General features: G+C 47.7%; 1 protein-coding gene across 2 annotated transcripts in view; it reads right to left on the bottom strand.

The window, feature by feature from the left end:
- The window catches only part of ZNF805 (zinc finger protein 805), a 69,929-nt gene extending 49,100 nt beyond the window's left edge, over window positions 1-20,829 (bottom strand). Inside the window, exons 1-4 of one of the 2 annotated variants that reach the window (XM_070633507.1) lie at window positions 19,738-20,162; window positions 17,946-18,072; window positions 5,879-5,974; window positions 955-2,403 (exon numbers count right to left, since the gene is read on the bottom strand). In XM_070633507.1, coding sequence (XP_070489608.1) covers window positions 955-2,403; window positions 5,879-5,974; window positions 17,946-18,072; window positions 19,738-19,767 — 1,702 coding nt within the window. In that variant the 5' untranslated portion in view covers window positions 19,768-20,162. Of the gene's footprint in view, window positions 1-715; window positions 2,404-5,878; window positions 5,975-17,945; window positions 18,073-19,737; window positions 20,163-20,529 lie in introns of those variants that run through there. The other variant, XM_070633505.1, reaches the window with a different exon arrangement.
- Between the last annotated feature and the right edge of the window lie 258 nt (window positions 20,830-21,087).

The raw sequence follows: 21,087 nt of genomic DNA, 5'->3' as shown, positions 1-21,087 counted from the left end.
TACTTAAATAAATGCAGTTATATCATTTACTGTGTTCAGGATGATTCTCAACAAACCGATCTACAGATTTAAATCAACTTCTATTAAAATGAGAGCAAGATTTTTTGTAAAAATAGGCAAACATATCCTAAGATTTATATGGAAAGTCAAAGGAACTAGGAAAGCTAAATCAATTTTAAATAAGAGAGAGAAATTACTCCATTTTTAGATACTGTGTAGCTGCAGAAATTAAACATAGATTGGACGTAAGAAAAGCCAGAGTATTAAGTGTCTAAAACAACACAAAGAATGGTTTTTTAAAAATCAAAGCCTTAAAGAGTCATAATTGGTGCCACGAAATGTGCCATTCATTTGTGTATCCTCATCTCCTTAAATACCTTCTCTCAACTGTCTAAGTCTGCCGACACTGGACAGCGATGAAGGTACATACAAGACACAAGGCCATTTGCTTCAGAAACATTCCCCTTGCCCCAAGTAAACTAAGGAATGCATGACAAAGTGCTGGAGACTTGCTAGAGAGGTCTCAAAGAAAGTGTGTTTGCATTTCATTTTCTTTTCTAAGTATCCTCCTCCTCTTAAAAAAAAATTCCTGAGATAACACTGCAGTGTAAACTAAGGAGAAAGATGTAGCTGAAGGCTTTCCTTGGTGTGCAATGAGCACTGGTCTCTCCCTCCTGGATGAATTCTCAGATACAGAATAAGGCTCTAGGCTGGGTCAATTTCTAAAACATGCCTTTAAATGACAAGCAAAGGTTTGCAACAAAAGATTTTCTCACAGCGAAGATACTTGTGGGGTTTCTCTTTGGTATGTACGATCAGATGCAGTGCTAGATGTTTTCTCTGGCAAATGATTTTCCTCAGTGTTTACATTCAAAAAGTCTTGCCCCAAAAGGAGTTCTCGGAGGGTGACTGAGGTTTGTACACTTGTGAAGGGTCTTCCCACTTCTGCCACACTGAGAGGGTTTCTCCCAGAATGAATCCTTTGATGCTGAGTGAGGGATGAGCTTCGACTGAAGGACTTTCCACACTCACTGCACTTATAGGGCTTCTCTCCAGTGTGGATAATGGCATGTCGAATCAGGTTTGTGCTCCAGCAAAAAGATTTCCCACACTCCATGCATTCATAGGGCTTCTCTCCACTATGAATCCGTTGGTGCCTCGTGAGGCCTGACCTGCGGTTGAAGGCCTTCCCACATTCCATGCACTCAAAGGGCTTCTCTCCAGTGTGGATGCTGAAGTGTCGAATGAGGTCTTTCCTAGTGCTAAAGGCTTTCCCACATTCTTTGCACTCAAAAGGTTTTTCTCCAGTGTGGGCCCTTTTATGCAAGATGAACGTGGAGCAGTGGGTAAAGGCCCTTCCACATTCAGTGCACACAAAAGGCTTCTCCCCAGTGTGAATCCGCTGGTGCCTCTTGAGGTATGACCTGTGGTTGAAGGCCTTCCCACACTCCAGGCACTCAAAGGGCTTCTCCCCAGTATGGATGACGTAGTGGTGAATGAGGGCTGCGCTCTCACAGAAGGCTTTCCCACATTCACTGCACTCATAGGGCTTCTCCCCAGTGTGAGTCTGCTGGTGCCACATGAGGTATGACTTGTGCTTGAAAACCTTGCCACACTCGAAGCATTCATAGGGATTCTCACCACTGTGGATGATGTGATGTCGAAGGAATCCTGGCCTATGTCGAAAGACTTGCCCACATTCTTTGCACACAAAAGATTTTTCTCCAGTGTGTCTCCTCTTATGCAAGACAAAATTGGAGCGGTGGGTGAAGGCCTTTCCACATTCACTGCACTTGTAAGGTTTCTCTCCACTGTGAATCCGCTGGTGTTGTGTAAGATATGACTTGCGGTTGAAGGCTTTCCCACACTCCATGCACTCATAGGGCCTCTCCCCAGTGTGGATCATGTGGTGTTGAAGGAGGTGTGTGCTCTTAATAAATGTTTTCCCACACTCTGTGCATTCATAGGGCTTCACTCCAGAGTGAATCTTCTCATGTCCAGCAAGAAGGTGTTTCTTGTTAAAAACTTTCCCACATTCATTGCATTTAAAGATGTTTTCTTCTTCCCGAATCACAGGATCTTTACCTGATCCATGGGTGTCATGGTCAAGGACAGCACCTCCCAGAGGGACTGGCTCCTGTACAATCCATGAACATACACCATCCACTGTCCCTAAACCATCATGTTCAGGGCTCATTTTCCCAGGGAGCTTCTTCCTCTGGGGGTCTATCCCTGGTCTCAAGTGTCCTTCTTGCACTTCCGATGGCCCATCCTGATCCTTGGCTTGGCACACCTGGGAGTCCCCTGGGGTTCCTTGTGTTAGTTGTTTCTGGAGTAAGGCTCCCTCAGACTGGGCTGGCTCATAAGTGGTAAGTTCTGCAGTCTTGGGCTGTCCTTTGTCACCTGAAAGAAATCCAAAACACAACAGGGCCATTAGTAATGCCAACGTAGAAAAAACAAAATCCGCATTTCAGAGAAAAAAATGAAGATGATAATAGTGCCTCTGTGTCCGCTATGTTTTGCTACCTCTGAATCCCAGGATAGCAATCTTTTTCTTGCCTGGTCCTTGGACTGTTGAGACTTTGAAAGGGAGACCCAGGGGGAGAGGCTGGATGAGGATCTGGAGTGAAGGCACCATCACAATTCCAGATTGGAGGTGGCTTGATAGAGTAATAACGACACCGTGTTTTGGGTTTCCTCTGAGCAAGGAGATCCCACATTGCTGTAAGAAGATTAGGAAAGGGGATCTAATGCCGCCCTGAGAGAAACTAGGAAGTGTGTAATGCAAAATTAACTTACCCTAAAGAGAAGTCTGGTCTTTGTCCCAACTCCAAAGAAGAAACCTCTAAATTTTGGGTATCTCCAGAGTGACAGGAATGACTGTTATCCATGGTGTAACCCTATGTAGTTCATGTTAAAGAGATGACGCAGGGTAAGGTCTGGCCATATCAGAAAGACCAATCATCTAATTAGAAAGTTGGGGCTTTGAGTCCTTAGATATCAGATGGACCTCCGGAAAGGGAAGGAGGCCTGGACCCTGAGTCCCATTGGTAAAGACTCAATCAAGAGTGCTTATAGGAGCTGGTCCTGTGGTCAAGTGGTTAAGTTCGAGCACTCTGCTTTGGCAGCCCAGGATTTTGCCGGTTCGAATCCTGGGCGCAGACATGGCACTGCTCATCAAGCCATGCTGAGGCGGTGTCCCACATGCCACAACTAGAAGGACGCACAACTGAAAATACACAACTATGTACCGGGGGGCTTTGGGAGAAAAAGGAAAAACAAAATCTTCAAAAAAAACCCAAGAGTGCTTATGCAATGAAGACTCAATAAAAATCTGGATACTGAGGCTGTGGAGAGTTTCCTGGGTTGGCAAAATTCTATGTACATCCCGCCCTACATCAACGCCAGGATGTAAGGAGCTGCTGAGGATACAGGAGCTTCATGCTTGCAACATTTCCTGCCCCACATTCTGCATCTCTTCTCATTTGCATCCTGTGTCTATAACAAATATGATAGTGAGTATCAAAGGTTTTAGAGAGTTTGTGATTCTTTCTAGCAAATCACTGAACCTGAGAGAGGTTTTGGGAAATCCTTAAACTTGTAGCTGGTGTCAGAAGACCTGGGCATACTTGGCAGTCTTGGAGTTCTGTGTCCATTTGACAAGCAAAAATTGTTGAGCCTTAGAATATCAAGTAGTGGACAGGAAATGACCAATGGAAACTGCATTCTGTCTAGGTGGAAATATAAGTTGGTAGAGCCTCTTTAGAAAACAATGGCAAAATGTCCATAGTCTATAATCCAACCATTTCACTCAGAGAAACATCAAAGACATCCTAGCCATGTGCAAGATGACCAATACACACGAATGTTCTTGACAGCACTGTTTGTGAGTGAGTGAAAAGATGTAAAAAACTAGATACCCCAGAGAGCAGATAAATACAATGTAAAACAGGAGCATTTTTTACTTATTTCTTCAATTGTAAGGACTTTCAGCATATTTTTACATTGAGTAGAGAAAGGATAAAGCTACAAAACAAGCAAAATGTAAGTGAAGAAAGAATTTCCCTGAGAAGGGGTGATCTAGGCTCTAGTTCAAGCCTTGGCCATGGCCAGGACCAAAACCTCTTCTGCTCAGCCAAAGGAGACACTACAGACAAGAGTCCAAATCAAGCAGTACGAGGAGGCAGACTTTACTTTCAATATGAAAACCTGCTAACAGGTGCCAGCCCCGTGCCCTAGTGGTTAGGTTCGGCATGCTCTGCTTTGGCAGCCAGAGTTTGCTTCCTGGGTGTGGACCTACACCACTCATCAGTGGCCATGCTGTGGAGGCAGCCCACATACAAAAATAGAGGAAGACTGGGACAGACGTTAGCTCAGGGGAAATCTTCCTCAAACAAAAAACAAAACCAGAAAACTTGATGACCAATCCCTGGTCATATGCTGAGACATCTGTGGAAAGTGGTAACTGTCCAGATGGTCGGATGAAGGGAGGGATGGAAGTGGAGGTGTGAGGAATTCTCTGAGGGTGTATCTAGTCTCTAACCTGCTTCTAACCACTCACTCAAGCTCAAGAGGTGGGAGGAGCGAGCAACATTATGAGTTCCTTGCCAGGCATGTTGACTTCGGGTGACTATGAGATACTCAAGTGCAGATGTGGGATTGAGGAGAGGGCAGAAGGCCTGGAACAGACTCTGAGGGGCTGATGATGACCTACATATGGACACACACAGGCTGGCTGAAGAGCTCAAGGGACCAATAAAGGGCAGACAGAACGACTCTACAGTGGCACCAATCACACACACGATGGCCCCAATGCCCTCAGGAGCCCAGATGTGGGGCAGAGAAGGTCAAATGTCACCTTGAGATCTTAGCAATCAGGAGGGGCAGGAAGACAGGGACAAGGGAGTGCCTCTGAGTTTCTAACTGACACTCAGAGGAGGGGTGGAAGGAGAAGGTGGAAAGAGGGTTGGCAGAGTGTAGATGGAGAGAGTGAGTGGGAGAGGAAGAAAGGCCTTTCCTCACTGTTCAGAGAGACACGTGAGACACTCTCTTCATTTCTTCATTCTGACTAGTATGACAGGAACACCACTGAGAGCTCCCTTTCACGATGGCTCAGACGCTGCGCTCAGCAGTTTTCCGCATTAACACACTATGTGACTACATCCCAATAATCCAATGACACAGAAGCTATAATTACTAGCATTTTCAAGGAACAGACAGGGTGTAGCAGACCACACTCACCCAGCACTTTGCTCCTCTCCTTGGACACACAGCTTGGCCTCATTTCCCAGCCCCAGGCACCCAAATGAGGCCAAATGCCTACTTCTTGTCAGTGGGATATGAGGGGACCTGTTGTTTGCGGGAGTGGGTGTGACATCTTCCCTTCCCCTCAGTCTCCTCTGCCAGCTGAAGGACATCAGGACAACCTTAAAGCCACATGTTGATGACAGAATGGACCTGGGTCCTTGAACAACTGTGTGGTACACAGCTCCCGGCTGACCCACATGGACCTTGGCGTGAGTGAGAAAAACAGCTTCCACATGCTGAGCACTGAGATCCTGGAGTCTGTCTGATACGGTAGCTGGCTTTAACTCAGCTGAACTCATACACAAAGACACATGAGATCCTGCACCTTGCTAGAGCCACAAGGCTGGTGATCGGCAAGACAGGCTTTCAGCCCAAGCAGCTGGAGCCCAAGTCAGATCTCAGCTCATATACCTCTGTCTGCTGGGAGGATAGAGGGCCCAGGGGTCAAAGGGCTCCATGGCGTCCAAACCACCAGAGGCCATGACAAGAAGCTTCCCAGGGAACCACGGCCAGAGGTCTCCCCCAGGCCTCAAGCCTGCAGGCTCTCCCACCTGCCCACCAGGGCTCTTACCTGGACAGGGGCTTTGGGAGAGGTCTTTCTTCACAGTCCACAGCTCTTGCCCGTGCTCCAGCTGGCAGATCAGCTCAGGTCTGGGAACAGGACACCCTGTTCACGGAGAAGGAAAGAGGACACACAAGGGTTTTTGAGAAATGAAATAAAACCTCTCAATTTAGTCTGGGACTTCAGAATGTGGACAAGAGCTGCTCCCATGCACACAAAATGCTGACCTGCAACCTGGAAACCCGAGGCACAAACACCATCAGTGGGATCCAAAGACTTTAGACAGTACTGATGGCTGTGTAGACAGCACCTATTCCCTGTGACTTTCATCACATAGAATCCCAATTATGTTTAGTTGTAGTCATGAGAGCCAGGGAACATGACCTTCCAGAAGGTGTTCTCTTATTACTTCAAATAAGTGGGACTCAACCACCTGTATGTGAAAGCCTCCTGGGATGTCTGCCTCACATCCAATTGAAACCAATCTCTGCAGATGAGGCCTGGATATCAGTAGAATTAAGAACCTCCCCAGATGATTCTGGCATCAAGGGAGGGTTGAAAAAGGCTGGTCTCCACCAACTTGCCCGTGGCATTCCTCAATCACCAATAGTTTGGGGTAGCCAGGTGACTTACACCAATCACTCTATGAGGAGAAAGCTTTACTCTAGCATGGTTGAATGAGGGCTCTGCCACTCCTGTCGTCTTGTGGCATCCTGAGACTTTTGTGAGAGACTCTGCCTAAGAACCTAGACCAAGGAGAGGAAGCAAACAAACAGATAACTGGGTTGGTACCCACCAACCTGGAAGCCAGCCCCACCTCTGAACTTCTAATGTGAGACAATAAATTTCCTTCAGGATGAAAACCAAGCTGCTCTGTTACATGCAGCCTAACACAGATGCAGGAGAAAAAAGATCCAAGGTATCGAGAAGTCAATGAGAGACACATGAGGACCCACAGAAGGCTCCTCTGTCAGATCCTGAACTGTAGCCAAGGATTCATTAGCTGTCACTTACGAAATGGTCACTCATGTCTGCAGACTAAGTCCTTCAGCTCTGTCAGGTGTCATTCTCCCTGTGACCTTCGCATGTGTCGGCCTTCCTACTTGGAATGCTATTCTTTCCCCATCTTGCTCCATCTAGCTAACTCTAGCTCAAATGTCACTCCCTAAGAAGACTTCACTGAACTGTGGCTCCTGAGTCTAGGTACTTAAATAATGTGCCACATTGCTATGGAATTTTCCATCCTAATAGTAAGTCAAAAACTAGTATTTATACGGTGTAACCATATCCCAGGGAACACGACAAGCTATTTAAATGCATGCCATTTAAAACTGAAATAAATTAATGGAATAATATAAGACAAGGTATGTGTCTTCATTGATCTAAGTCTCTTTTCAGATCCTAAGCAAAGTACTGAAGGCATGCTCCTTGGGTCGCTTCTGTAGTTTAAAAGTGTGATAATGATGTCTGCAAGGGTTGTAATTCCCTAATTGGCACCTAATCTGGAAGAGATGATCTCCACAGTCTGATTTTCTGCGGTCAGCACACCAAGTTGCTGGGCTGGTGACGCCAGCGGCATCTAGGACAACCGGCTGTTGTACAAGCTAAGGTCCCCTCAGAGACTGTGCTGGGATGCAAGTGTGCCAACCACACTCAAGTCAGCAGTGGGTGCTCAATGAGTCACCCTCCCTCCCATCCTGTAGAACTGATCGCATTGGCATACCCTTTTAAGGGGGCCTCCCTGGCAAAAGATTCGCACACTGGTCCTTGGGGCAATACAGGGATCCACCAGTGATGTGGCATGGGGCGCCCACCTCACAGATGCCATGGCACAAGGGAGGCTTAAACTGCTTAAAGGGCAAGTCTTGCCGTTGGTGACGCCTTACTGCTGATGCAGTCCGTCCTCCGACCCAGTAGGGTATACGGGATGCCATCCTTGGAGACTGGTGGTTCAACAGACGATGGAGTATCTTGTTCCTGCATCCCCTTAAGACACCTGAGGAGGTTTCTCAATTCATTCGAGACTGTATAACCCCGGGCTAATGCGTCGGGGCGCTCCTGAGTGCCTGGTGCTGCCTATCAGCATTCTAAGAGTCTCCTCCTTAAAACCAAATCGTCACACAACCACTGCTCTCCTAGATGCGAGCCCCGGCCCTGTGAGGTTGTTTGGGACATCCCAGAAAGGGAGGCCATCACTCAGCAGAGGCCACTTGGGACTGCCAGGAGCTTAGCAGGTAAATAACCCAAATAAATGAGAGAAAAATTGTTGGAGACAAAGAGGTGACCGAACAGAAGAAGAAGAAAAAAAAAGATTTTGTTTGGAGAGGAAAAAAAAAGAAAAAAGGGGGGGTGCTAATCCCAGGAAGGCTGCTGCCAGAGGCCTTAGGCCCCTCCGCCTTCCTCTCATCAGCAAGGGGCAGACTAAAAACCAAGGCTTCAGGGGGCCAAAGCCCAAGAGGAAAAAAAGGGGAGGGGTCTCTAAACTTTATGTACCCAGCAAATGCCAGGTCAGCAAACAGAATACTAGTTGTAGACTGTGTATTGATTTAAACACAATAACAAAAAACAAACCCCTAGATACGGGGGTAAAAAATAAAAGGAAACTAAATAAGATACAGTATTTAACTAAGTTAAAATACTGTCTATAATTTGACCCAACCAGAAATCCAAAATTTATATACCAAATATTCATATTATATAACAAATTATATATAATAACTATGTACAGCATAAGTATAATAAAATTTATATACTAAAGAAATTTGTATTACAAAAACAAAACAGGGCACTGATTGGTTTTGTGCCTCTACAAGACAGGTTCTAAATTCACTCTAGAATTTGCTAAAATGTACCAACTGACAAATTTCACGAACTGGAGATCAAATTATAGCTATACCTGGGAATTCCACTAATTTAAACATTGTACTTCCCAATCTTAAACAGTAACTAAATATATAGGGGCACATATGTGCGGTGACAGACAAAAACTAGACTATTGGTGGTGAACATGATGCAGCTTATACAGAAAGTGAAATATAACAAAATGTACTCTTGACATTTACACAATGTTATAAGCCAATATGACCTCAATAAAATAATTTTTTAAAAAATTTACTAAACAGAAAATAGGCAAAATAGGTATGCCTTGTTCTAACAGTAGGCTTGCCTAAATTTCCCACAGTCATAGTACCCATTGCCCCATACTGGGCATAGATGCTCTGACACAATACCTCACTAAAATAAATTTTTGGCACTTACAAATTGGCTGGATAAAATGGGACCCATAGACCTCAGTTAAAATAGTTAATATGCTCAGTGTAAGCTGAAAAAGGGCCTTCAGAAAGTAAAACTTATTTTATAAAACCTAATTAATAAAGGGTGATTATTGCCACTGCTTCTCCATTTACCGCCCGACTGTGCCTGTTCTGAAGCCTCGAGAAGATAAGCAAAACCTCCTGGTAGGTTACTATAACCTTAGCACTGTGGTCCTGCCCATTAAGCTCCGTTATGACTGAACTGTAACTCCTAAAGTTCATGTTAAGCCCTAAGCCCTAACCCCCAACATGATATTTGGGGACAGGGCCTTTAAGGAAGTAATTAAGTTTAAGTGAGGTCATGGGGTGGGGCCCTAATGTGGCAGGACTGGTGTCCTTATAGAAGAGGCAGCGAGGGCCTTGCCCAGCCAGCCGAAAGGCCAGGTGAGGACACAGCAAGAAGGTGGCCAGAAAGAGATCCTCATTGGAAACCGATCTGCTAGCACCTGGATCTGGAACTGCCAGCCTCCAGAACTGTGTGAAAATAAATTTCTGTTGTTTAAGCCACAGAGCAACGGCAGCCCAAGCTGACTAATACAGTGCACAAACTCAATATCCAACATCATTAAAATTACTAACGTTAGCCAGTCAACAACCAGAAATGATTTTGAGCTTATAGACTTGGCTAGTTGTTCTGTCCAGGGCCTATTTCAACAGCCTCTCAGCCAGTCTGCCTTCCTGTGTGAAGGGAAACAACACCCCTTTTCCAGGCTACCCATGGGGTAGCTCAGCAGCTCTGCCACCACACAGTCCGCACACAAGATATCAACAGCACCCACCTTGCTCCAGGAGCACAGAGGTGACTGTACACTGACCACAGCCTTGTCCCAGGAGACTCATTTGACATACTCATTAAGGATATGTAAGTCCAACATCTTTTAGTCCTTTTGGGGACTAGTTTTAGACAATAATACTATTTAGTATTATTTTGGGTCTGGTGGCAACATATTCCTCATTTATAGATTTTACTTAACTTCACTGATACTCATACTTACAAATCAACCCACCTCAAATGAGAACCCTTCCAACAAAGGCTCTAAAAGCTATTCAAAACACTGTAAACACTCATTCCCATTAGTGCCCCGAGAGACTCCTTCACTGCAGAGGAACTGACAACCTCTCCTCCTGGCGGCTCTGAGTCACCTATGACGGCCCTAAATTGCCCCAGGGCTTCTAATGGAAGAAAGTGTCCCCCTCAGCCTCGTGCTCTACACTACTAAAATGACAGTGACTAACTACACCCTAGGCTCTCCTGGAAACAGAGGCTCTCACAGACCCTGAGCTGTGACCCTCCACACCCAGCTGCCCATTACGCTGTGGGTCATGGAAACAGAACATCAAAAGCTCACAAAGCTACCAGAGCAAGGCAAAATAAACTAGGATCAAAACAAAGAGACAACCCGCCAATCAGGAGAAAATGTTTGCAAACCATATATCTGACAAGGAGTTAGTCTCCATAATACATAAGGAACTCACACAATTGAACAACAAAAAAACAAACAGCCCAACCAAAAAACGGGCAGAGGATACAAACAGACATTTTTCCAAAGAAGATGTACAACTGAAATCTCACATTGATGTTAACTATTATGAACTCGATTACAAATAAATTAATTAATTAAATTAAATTAAAAAAAAGCTCACACAGCTACCAGAGCCCCAAGACAGGACAAAACCCAGCCTGGGCCCTCTGGTGTATTCCACCTGCAGACGATGGCCTCCCCTCCACTTAGATGCCAGGGTGCTGGAGGTCACCTCTCCCCCAGACCCCTTGGGATTAACTCAGTGAACAATAATGGGGGTTCGTGGACTATAAGAAAGACACTGCCAACCATCATCCATGATGGAGCTCAGAGGAATGTTGCTACTTTCCATCACTTAGCCAGGATGTCCTGAATAAAAAATGGGACTTAAGAAATAGCACTCTGCCGAACTTCAGAGGGTCATCTTGGCACCAGACGCGCTGACCAACAAAGGGCCCCATCTTCACATTCACTATAAACAGATGAGTCACTGCCTAAAAACTGTCTCCTTGAGGGTAAAGACCTCTGGGAATCTCTTGTCTCACAGTTATGCCAAAATAACTGAAAATCACACGTCTCTAAACATAGAAAGGCCACAATACAAGGACCTGTCAGGGCACTCCTTCTTCCCTCTGGAGTGACAGACTAAACCGATAATAACCAAGACACAAATTTCACTTCTCAAATTACACAATGCTGGGCTCCTGAAAGAGGCATTCACTGGAGGTTTACTGGCCCTCATAGGCCCCAAACAGCTGGTTTATCGAAAAGACATAACTCTCTCCTCCAACTTCCAAATTCCAGCCTGGCAAACGAACCCCTAGCAGGTCTCTGTCTTGCCCCTGACCTCAATCTTTCTGGTGTGAGGCCCCTGGGCCTACTGACATCTCACTCACTTTAACCTGTTCCCACTGCCCTTCCCTGTACTTAAAGGGGAATGAGCCTCATCTCCATGTATCCAAAGACTCATTCTATGTTAGGCCCTTCAAAATGCCTCCCCCTATAAGTTACACATTTTTGAGCCTGTCACCACCAAGGATGGAAGCCAGACTAAGGGAGTGTACTCTCCTGGGACCCATTAACCATGGATTGTCCCACAGGCCAGGCAGCTGCTTATCTGATATGGAACCCCTCTTAGCCTGAAAAAAATAAAAAACCCAACCCTTTCAGTGCAGCGGAAAACCATTCTGCTAACTGCTAGTCTTATTACTACTGGTCTGGGTACTTTCGTTGGTGTACAGTTCAGAGGCTCAAAGCCTCCAAGTAAGCCAATGTTGCGACCTAACGTGGCAAAGGCTGAGGTTCACGTCAAATGGAGTGGGTACCTGCTTGGAAAGGTACCCCAGACCCACATCCAGACATCAACATCATCCCAGACCAAGACCTCAGTGATGAAGATGATGTCACCCAGGACACTAAAACCTTCACCCTGCGGTCACCCATGGACCGCCTCTCTTAGGACAGCAATTAGACACGGCACCCTCTGCTTTCTCCTTTTGATATTAGGAATTCTACTACATTCCTGAGCTTGTGCTATTTCCTCAGCCCACGATCCTAGTATATTCCTTGCCTTCCATCAAAGGGAAAGGTGACAGAGGCTGCTGCTGTGACATTTTAAAAATTAATGGAGATTACTGCTTTCCCCGGAAAGGCATCTGCCCCATTATCAACCAATCCCTTAAACTTCTGGAGAGAGGGGCACCCACTCGCCCAAGCTGCCTCCTAGCACCACCCCAGCTCTCACCATGACCTCCTGCCCTGCCTCTCAAGCTATAATCACTCCTACCCTTGGTTACACACTTTGATATAACAAGAACGATGTATTTGGCCTTTGTCCTCCTTCCTGGCACGCAGTGCCTAAAACTCTTGAAAATTCCTAGGCAATACAAGCACCTTTTGTTATATTTGGTTTTTGTCCTTAGAGCAGACAAGGGTGAAAGGAGCATGTTTTGTTATTTAAAACAAGCTCCCTTCTACCACACCTGAGTTCACATAATGGAAAGCCCCTAAGGAGGAGGGGCTGATCACCAGGGGAGCGAACTATGTGATTAGAGGGTTGGAACTTCAGCCCCACCCCCTGAGCTCTGTGGAGGGGAGAGGAGCTGGGGATTGGGTTCAACCACCAATGGCCAGTGATTTCATCATCATGCCCACCTAAGGAAGCTTCCTTAAAAACCCAAACTGAAGTGGTTCACAATTTCCAGGTTGGTAAACACACCGAGGTGTTGGGAAAGTGACAAGCCTGGAGAAGGCAGGGAAGCTCAGTGTCCCTGGCTGTTCCTGAATTGCACCCTTTATAATAAACAGATAAGAAGTAAGGCACTTTCCTGAGTTCTGTGAGCCATTCCAGCAAATTATTGTTCCTGAGGAGAGGGTGGTGGGAACCTCCAATTTATAGCTGGTTGGTCAGAAGGCCAGGTGACAACCTCGACTTGTGACTGGCATTTGAAATGGATGGGTGGGAGATAGACGGGCTGTGGTATGGGACTGAGCCCTTAACTTGTGGGGTCTGTGCTAACTCCAGGTAGTGTCAGAACTGCTTGGCGTGGAAAACCCACACATTTGTCTGAAGTGTTGTGAGTAGAGCAAAAAGAGGTTTTTTCCTTTTACACACAAATGTCATACATGTGTGTATCTCTCTCTCTCAAAAACGTTTAGTATACTTCACAACTCCACTAAGATGTGTGACACCTCAAAAATTTCAAATCAATTTTCTCGGCTAATGCTATATAAATGGGAAATTTAGTTATGGGTCTGCCTGCAGGGTCTTCTTGTAGCTCTACTTGTTGCGTTCCTCTTTTTCACTCTCAAAATGAAATATTTTCTATACTCTTTAGGGCAACTTACACCATCCTTTCTAAAAATCTCCACTACCACCGCCCCAAAGTCTCCTTACTATGATGTCAAACCATCAGAGGACTGGGGCCGGCCAGGTGGCGCAGTGGTTAAGCGCACACGTTCCGCTTCTCGGCGGCCCGGAGTTTGCCGATTCGGATCCCAGGTGCGGACATGGCACCGCTTAGCAAAAGCCATGCTGTGGTAGGTGTCCCACGTATAAAGGAGAGGAAGATGGGCATGGATGTTAGCTCAGGGCCAGCCTTCCTCAGCAAAAAGAGGAGGACTGGCAGTAGTTAGCTCAGGGCTAATCTTCCCCCCCTCAAAAAAAGAGGAAAAAACAACAACAACAAAAACATCAGAGGACCAATTATTTAACCACTCTTTAAATTTTTTTTTATTTTACAATGCTTTGACATCCTGGGGGCCTTCCTCCATGCAGGGCTAGCTAGTTCCTAGGGTAACAACTTTTCTTGGAGCACAAGGTTCATATGCAAACCAACAATCCAAAGCCACACCCACCCACCTCATCTAACTCACACCCCAAGCCAACATTTCCCAGCCCTCAATCAACCCAGATCCAGCTTCTGGACCAAAGGGGACAGCCCCTAGTGCCCCAAAGTCCACCTGAGATATTCAAAGGACTCAATCCTAAACTGTCCCCTGCCCTGTCCTGCCTTTCCCACAGAAACCCCAATAAATGCTCTGGGTCATGCTTTCTTTCCCCTCATCCCGTTTTTCCTCCTGACCAACGCTGGTGCTTCCCCACGGGGCCCTGGGAGACAGTATGTCCCCTTCTTGAGAGCTCCAATAAGTTGTTCTTTCCAAAGCATTACCTCTCCCTGTCATCTGTTACTAAGTCACCTCCATAAAGTGAAATCCCACAGGTACAAATTGATACAGTGGGGATACTGTGAGAATTACATGAGTGGAACATGAACAGTATGTGAATGCTCCTGACATGTGGTCAGTGCGCAGTGCTCAAAAGCAGGAGTAACTGCTTTTCTTAAAAATGACTCACTTTTGGGACTTCATCAGACTAAAGAGCTTCTTCAAGGCAAGGGAAAACAGGATTGAAACAAAAAAACAGCTCACTAATTGGGAAAAAATATTTACAAGCCACTTATCCGACAAAGGGTTAATCTCCATAATATACAAAGAACTCACACTGCTTAACAACAAAAAAACAAACAACCCGATCAAAAAATGGGCAGAGGACATGAACAGACATTTCTCAAAAGAAGATATGGGGCTGGCCCCGTGGCCGAGTGGTTAAGTTCAGGCGCTCCGCTGCAGGTGGCCCAGTGTTTTGTTGGTTCGAATCCTGGGCGCGGACATGGCACTGCTCATCAAACCACGCTGAGGCAGCGTCCCACATGCCACAACTAGAAGGACTTACAACGAAGAATATACAACTATGTACCGGGGGGCTTTGGGGAGAAAAAGGAAAAAAATAAAAAAATCTTAAAAAAAAAAAAAGAAGATATGAATATGGCCAATAAACACATGAAAAGATGTTCATCATCGCTAATCATCAGGGAAATGCAAATCAAAACTACACTAAGATATCACCTTACTCCCGTTAGATTGGCAAAAACATCCAAAACCAAGAGCAACAAATGTTGGAGAGGTTGTGGAGAAAAAGGAACCCTCATACACTGTTGGTGGGAAGGCAAACTGGTACAGCCACTATGGAAAACAGCATGGAGATTTCTCAAAAAGTTAAAAATAGAAATACCCTATGACCCAGCCATCCCATTACTGGGTATCTATCCTAAGAACCTGAAATCAGAAATCTCAAGAGTCCGTTGCACCCCTATGTTCATCGCAGCATTATTTACAATAGCCAAGACGTGGAACCAACCTACATGCCCAGAAACTGATGACTGGATAAAGAAGATGTGGTATATATAGACAATGGAATACTACGCAGCCATAAAAAAAGACAAAATTGGCCCATTCACAGCAACGTGGATGGACCTCGAGGGTATTATGTTAAGCGAAATAAGCCAGTCAGAGAAAGACGAACTCTATATGACTCCACTCATAGGTGGAAGTTAGTATATTGATAAGGAGATCTGATCGGTGGTTACCAGGGAAAAGGGGGGGTGGGGGGAGGGCACAAAGGGGGAAGTGGTGTACCCACAACATGACTAACAAAAATGTACAACTGAAATCTCACAAGGTTGTAATCTATCATAACATTAAAAAAAAAAAAAAAAGACTCACTTTTTATTTTCCTTAGATTCCTTCAAAAAGGGAATCTTGCATCACTCTGGTAAATGGGAAACCGAGTCCCTTGCATTGATGGCAGGTCACCCTGAAAATGGAGCCATGCAATCAAAGCGATGTTGTTGAGGCCCAGGGGGCTCAGGCTGCCTGCTCAGCACTGTGAGCCTGAGGCTACTCTCTGTTGAAAAGGGGAAAGCAGGAACAGCTGGATGGGGTAGGGGAGTGAAGAAGGGGTGTTCTGAACCCAGGCTTTCCATCAACGACAATCAGGAAGCAGGAAAGAGAAGAAACAAAGGAGGGGCTTCCTCAGTGTGTCTCTCAATGCCAGCTAATGAAGCGTCCCTGCACACTCTGCAACAAGATTTCTGAAACAAGCTTTAGGTCAAGATAATTCTTTGGAGGGCGGGAAGGAATCTGTCCTGTTCATTATAAGGGTGTTCAGTGGCATTTCAGGTCTGCACCCACTAGATGTCAGTAGCGTCCACAGCCCAGGTGTGACAACCAAAAACACCTTCAGACATTGCTGAATTTCTTGTGGGGAGCAACATCACTGGCGGGTGAGAACCACTGGATCACAAGGTTATAAACAGGAAGGTGAGAGAAAGTGAGTGGGACTGGGGAGACCCTCCGTGAGATTTTGTGGCCTAGACACAGAGTGAGGTGGCGACGGTGCCAAGAAGGGGTAGCTGTATAAAGGGCTAAAATGCCTAAGAACACTCACCAGGCAGGCAGAACAGCAAGTGCACATGCAAACGTGCATGGGGAAACAGCAAGAAGCCAAGCAGAGCCGAAGCGGTGAACTCGGGGAGAGCAAGCGAAGATGAGTGAAGAGGTCTTCAGGACCAGATGGTGAACTTTTTATTTTAGAAAGTTGCCTTACAAAAATATTTAATCTATCAAACTTTTCTAATTCTGCTTTTTCTCTTCTCCTAGATACGCAACATAATCCCAGTTCTCTAAAACAAGCATGTCGTTCTCTAAGCCCTGGACATACAGCACTCCTCTCCCTCAAACTGAGTGGTCTACGGTGATTATCCTCAGGCTGAGAACACCTAAGCTGGTGTTTCTCGACAGTGGCACTCCTGACCTGTAGGCTGGGTAATTCTGTGTTGAGGGAGCTGTCCTGTCCACGTAGGATGTTTAGCATCTCTGGACTCTACCCACTAGAGGCCAATACCACCCACACCCAGGTGTGACAATCAAAATTGGCTGCAGACATTGACAAATGTCTCCTGCAGAGCAAAACCACCAAGTGTTGAGAAGCACTTCCCTAACTTTCCTCTCTTGTACTAGCAGAGGATCTCGGTCCTGGACTTAGGAAACAAGAGACGATTGTGACGGCTCACACGAGAATGAAGAAGCTCCATAACCGAGATCATGCTGCTTAGAACAATACCTGTTGGCACTGAAGGCAAAGGCCTCCTGGGGCCTGCCTGACTCACCCTCTTCCTGGAGAACATCCCAGCACTCACGGCCCTGCTAACTGGACTGCAGGGGACACCTGAGCCAACCAGGCTCAGTCGGGTCCCTCTCTGGAATGTGAAATAAGAACCTCAGACAGAGGCCAGTCTGTGCTGGGCCCTGGGGTGAGAGGTTCAGGAAAGGATGGGCTCAGGTGGCCACTCCTGCCCCAAGGATGCCCCAGAGAGCCCAGGAGCAGAGAAAGAAAGAGAAACAACATAAACATGCAAGGAAGCAGAGGCAAGGAACCTGGGGGCCACAGAGAGCAGGGACTGAGGCAGCCAGTCCTGCTGCAAACTCGCTGAGGAAAAAAAGCCATTCTGAAAAGACAGTGACATGAGCACACCCAGAGGGAGAAGCTAAGACAAGAGACTCAGAAGCCAGGGCATAATTGTGGTGGCTCCCAGTTCCTATGTCAGTGGCACCCAGGGCCCAACTGGAAATCCTGCCTTTAGGTGCTGTAGAACACTGCCACTTCCTTCTGCAGCTTTCTAGGAGCCAAAGGGTCCTCTGTTTCTTGCCCAAAGAGACACAGGCAGACCAGGAAGGAAGATTTGAGTCTAGAAAATGACTGAAGCTGTTGGTGGTGGTGGGGCGGGGGGCGGCGGCGGCTTGCGCTCCTGAGGTCTTCTTGACCAGCTGAGATGGAGCCAGAGGTTGGAATGATGGAACCAGCAAGTCTGCCCCAATGGTGGAATGGGGACGTCTTACCCAGAGACACCAGGAGCCCACAGTTTTCTAGCATCACCTCCTGGTACAGAGTCCTCTGGGCCAGGTCCAGCTGCCCCCACTCCTCCTGGGTGAAAGTCACAGCCACATCATCAAAGGTCACAGACACCTGAAAAGTCAAATAGAGGCAGCAGTATTAACCTTGGGGCTGGTGGACGGGATCACAGCTTATCTCTGCATTGCTGGTAAAAATGCAGAGATCAAGGTCCTAATCCCTGACCACCTCCTGGGGGCCGAGCTCTGTGCTGGACTCAAGGTGGGGAGTGGTGGTCAATCCTTTGAACATAATCCAATAGTGTCAGAGAGAGAAGCTTCCTATGCAGGAGCCCTTGGAAAATGACACAAGACAGTGGAAATGACATGCAGACTGTGAGATGCAGACAGTAATGGCTCTAGGACATCAGAGGAATGAGAAAATGATGATAATATCAATGATGGTAACAGCAGCAGTACCTGAGCCTCACTGGTCTTGCTAGTTGCCTGCCCCACGCTGAGGGCTTCACATTCTGGTTAAACTAACTAAAAGTCCCCAGTTCTTAAGTCAACCTCCTGTGGTTTGCATTCAAACTCTTGAAACCCTGACACTTGTCAGCTCAGTTGGAGCTTGGAGACACCACTTCATTTCTCTGAGCCTGGATTTCTGGATCAATACAATTATAGTTCCCACTTCACCAGTAACAGTTGTGAGATTTAGACCGAAATGCCTGCTGTGCTTCGAGATTTTCATTAATTCTCCCACAGCCCCTGAGGTCAACATTTCATCAACTCCAGGCCACAGTTCTGAGGCTACGGGAGCTCCACCCATTCACCCAGTCTCCAGTCTGACAAACCAGGGGCAAGATACTAACACAGGTTACTCCAGCACAGGGTCTAAAAGAGTACCCGACATTCCCTCATTATCAAAGTGAATACACAGAAAGGAGATTGTGAAGCATTTACACCAATTCTCGGTGTGAAATCCATTTGTCACCCCTGCAAATATTTCTGCAAACACGGACAAAGGAGAAGAGCTCTCATCACTGAACTCACAGGAGAGGCACCTGGAGGGGTGGCACCTACCTGGGTAATGGCAGGGCCTGAACCAACTCCCCATGCCGCCTGGTCCCCTGGGTCCTCAGACTCCCAGGGAGATTGCCCAATGAACCATTAGCCTTTTTTTCCTTCCTGAGTCCTGACAACACTTACCCCTGAGACCAGGATACTTCAGGACCATGGAGCACAAACAGCCAAAGACAACACAGACTTCAGCCATGAGAATAAGGGCCTCTAACAAGCCACAGTATCTGTCTGGCTGATGGTGGGTGGAACATCCTGCAAAAGGCCACCCAATCTCGCCTTCCCAAGACACATCTCAGCAGCTGGAGGAACCATGGCGACCTCACAAGACCTCCTGAGCCTCCTTAAACCACCACTATACCTTGCCTTTGTCCGTGCACTTCTCTCTGCCTGGAAAACCCTGTCCCCCCTTTCCCCGGGCACCTGTCGGAAGGACAGGCGGGCCAGGGTGGATCCTTGCAGTACTTGGTGGGGGTTGGGATTACTCTAAGCACGATGGGAACCCTGGAGGAAGCATCAGACAGCCGTCCAACAACTTACGGAGCATCTGGCAGAGCCCAACACCATTTAGAACAAGGGACAAACTAAGCGATAAACCAGCTGCGCGTGCCGAGACGACACCTTCGAAGGTAAGGCCGGTCGGCGTCCTGGCTCCCGGGCCCTTGGGGAACCGTCCCCACCCTCGCAGAGACCAACTCCGAAGTCGCCGTCCACTTACGCGCGTCTGAGCGCTGGGCGACGCCGCCATCGTGGGACCCTGAGGGGCGAGCGAGGCCGGGGGAACAAGCACCGGGCGGCCCGCTGACCCTCGCCGGGGACCTCGGCCGACTGACGCACCCCGAGCCGCGGAGTCCTTCTGGAAAAGGTGCCCGAGACCCCCGGCGCCGCCCTTGGCGACAGCGGGGAGGGGACGCGGCCGCAGAACCCCCGAGGTGCCGCGCCCGGCGTGCGACTAAGGGACACGCACGGTATACGGAGTCGCGGCCCGTACAAAGGCGCGACGGTGACTCCTGGCCTCCTGCCCTGCTCGGTCGCGACCGAATGCCTGAGAAGCGTCGCCGGGTTAGCCCCCAGCAAAACACCGCCCGCCGGGACCGAACCACAGACGCAAATGGCGTCCGCGGTCGAAAACCCGGAAGTCCCGCCCTCATACGTGGGCCGCAGGAAACGCCCCTGTCCCGGGCCGTCATTGGCCAGAGCCCGCCTTAGACGCACGATGCACAGCCTCCTGGGTAATGTAGTTTCCCCCGTCTCTACCCAACTTCGCGAGGTGGGCCGTAACCAGGCAATCGTCCTCGGCGCAGGTGGCTCACGAGGAACTGATAGCCGCCCGGCCCCGCCCCCTTACACAGGGCGCAACTCAGGAGGAGCAGCCGGCAACGGGACCGGTGCTTTCTGTGTCTGGGAGATTGAGGCTCGGGATGGGGGCACGTTTGCCCAGGGTCAGGGCCAGTGCAAGGGTCCGGAACCCTCGGCTCGCGGCTGCCTTGGTTACTTCCTCTTCCTTTACCTCCTCCTCTCCTGGGAGGACCAAAAAGTAGCTTTAAAGTCTTCAAGAGTAGGATGCCGGAAGACAGCCTCGTGCGTGGCGCGCTCACTGATGGCTGCCCCTTGGGCCGCCTTTGACTCAGAGCCTCTTTCTTGTGACGCATGAACTTCTGAGTCACGTGGTTGACCCTGATTTCCCCCCCCCCCACCCGCCCCCCAAGAATGTATTTGCTCTCCTTTGAGGTGGGGAGGCCACGAGTGGAGGAGGCTTGGAGGAAAATTCAAAATCTGGTTTCAAGCATGGCCAATTTGGAATGTCTATGAGATCACAAAGCCTGTGTCACGGAGACTTTTCAACTATGACTGAAGATTGGGAGAGAGTTCTAGCCTGGATATATAAATTTGGGAGTTGTTAGTGTACGCTGTTATTTCAAGTCGTGATAGGTGAGACCAAAAGGAATGGGTGTAGTCTGGAGAAGATAATGGACAGAGCATGAACCCGGGACGACCCGACTTCGTTAAGTGATTGATGACAAGAAACCAGCAAACTCACATTAGGGGTTATAACGTCCACCCAGAG

The sequence above is a fragment of the Equus przewalskii genome, chromosome 9, assembly GCF_037783145.1.
Source record: "Equus przewalskii isolate Varuska chromosome 9, EquPr2, whole genome shotgun sequence".
Taxonomy (NCBI): domain Eukaryota; kingdom Metazoa; phylum Chordata; class Mammalia; order Perissodactyla; family Equidae; genus Equus; species Equus przewalskii.
Note: the sequence above shows the minus strand (reverse complement) of the source record. Positions and strands in the feature narration are given on the sequence as shown.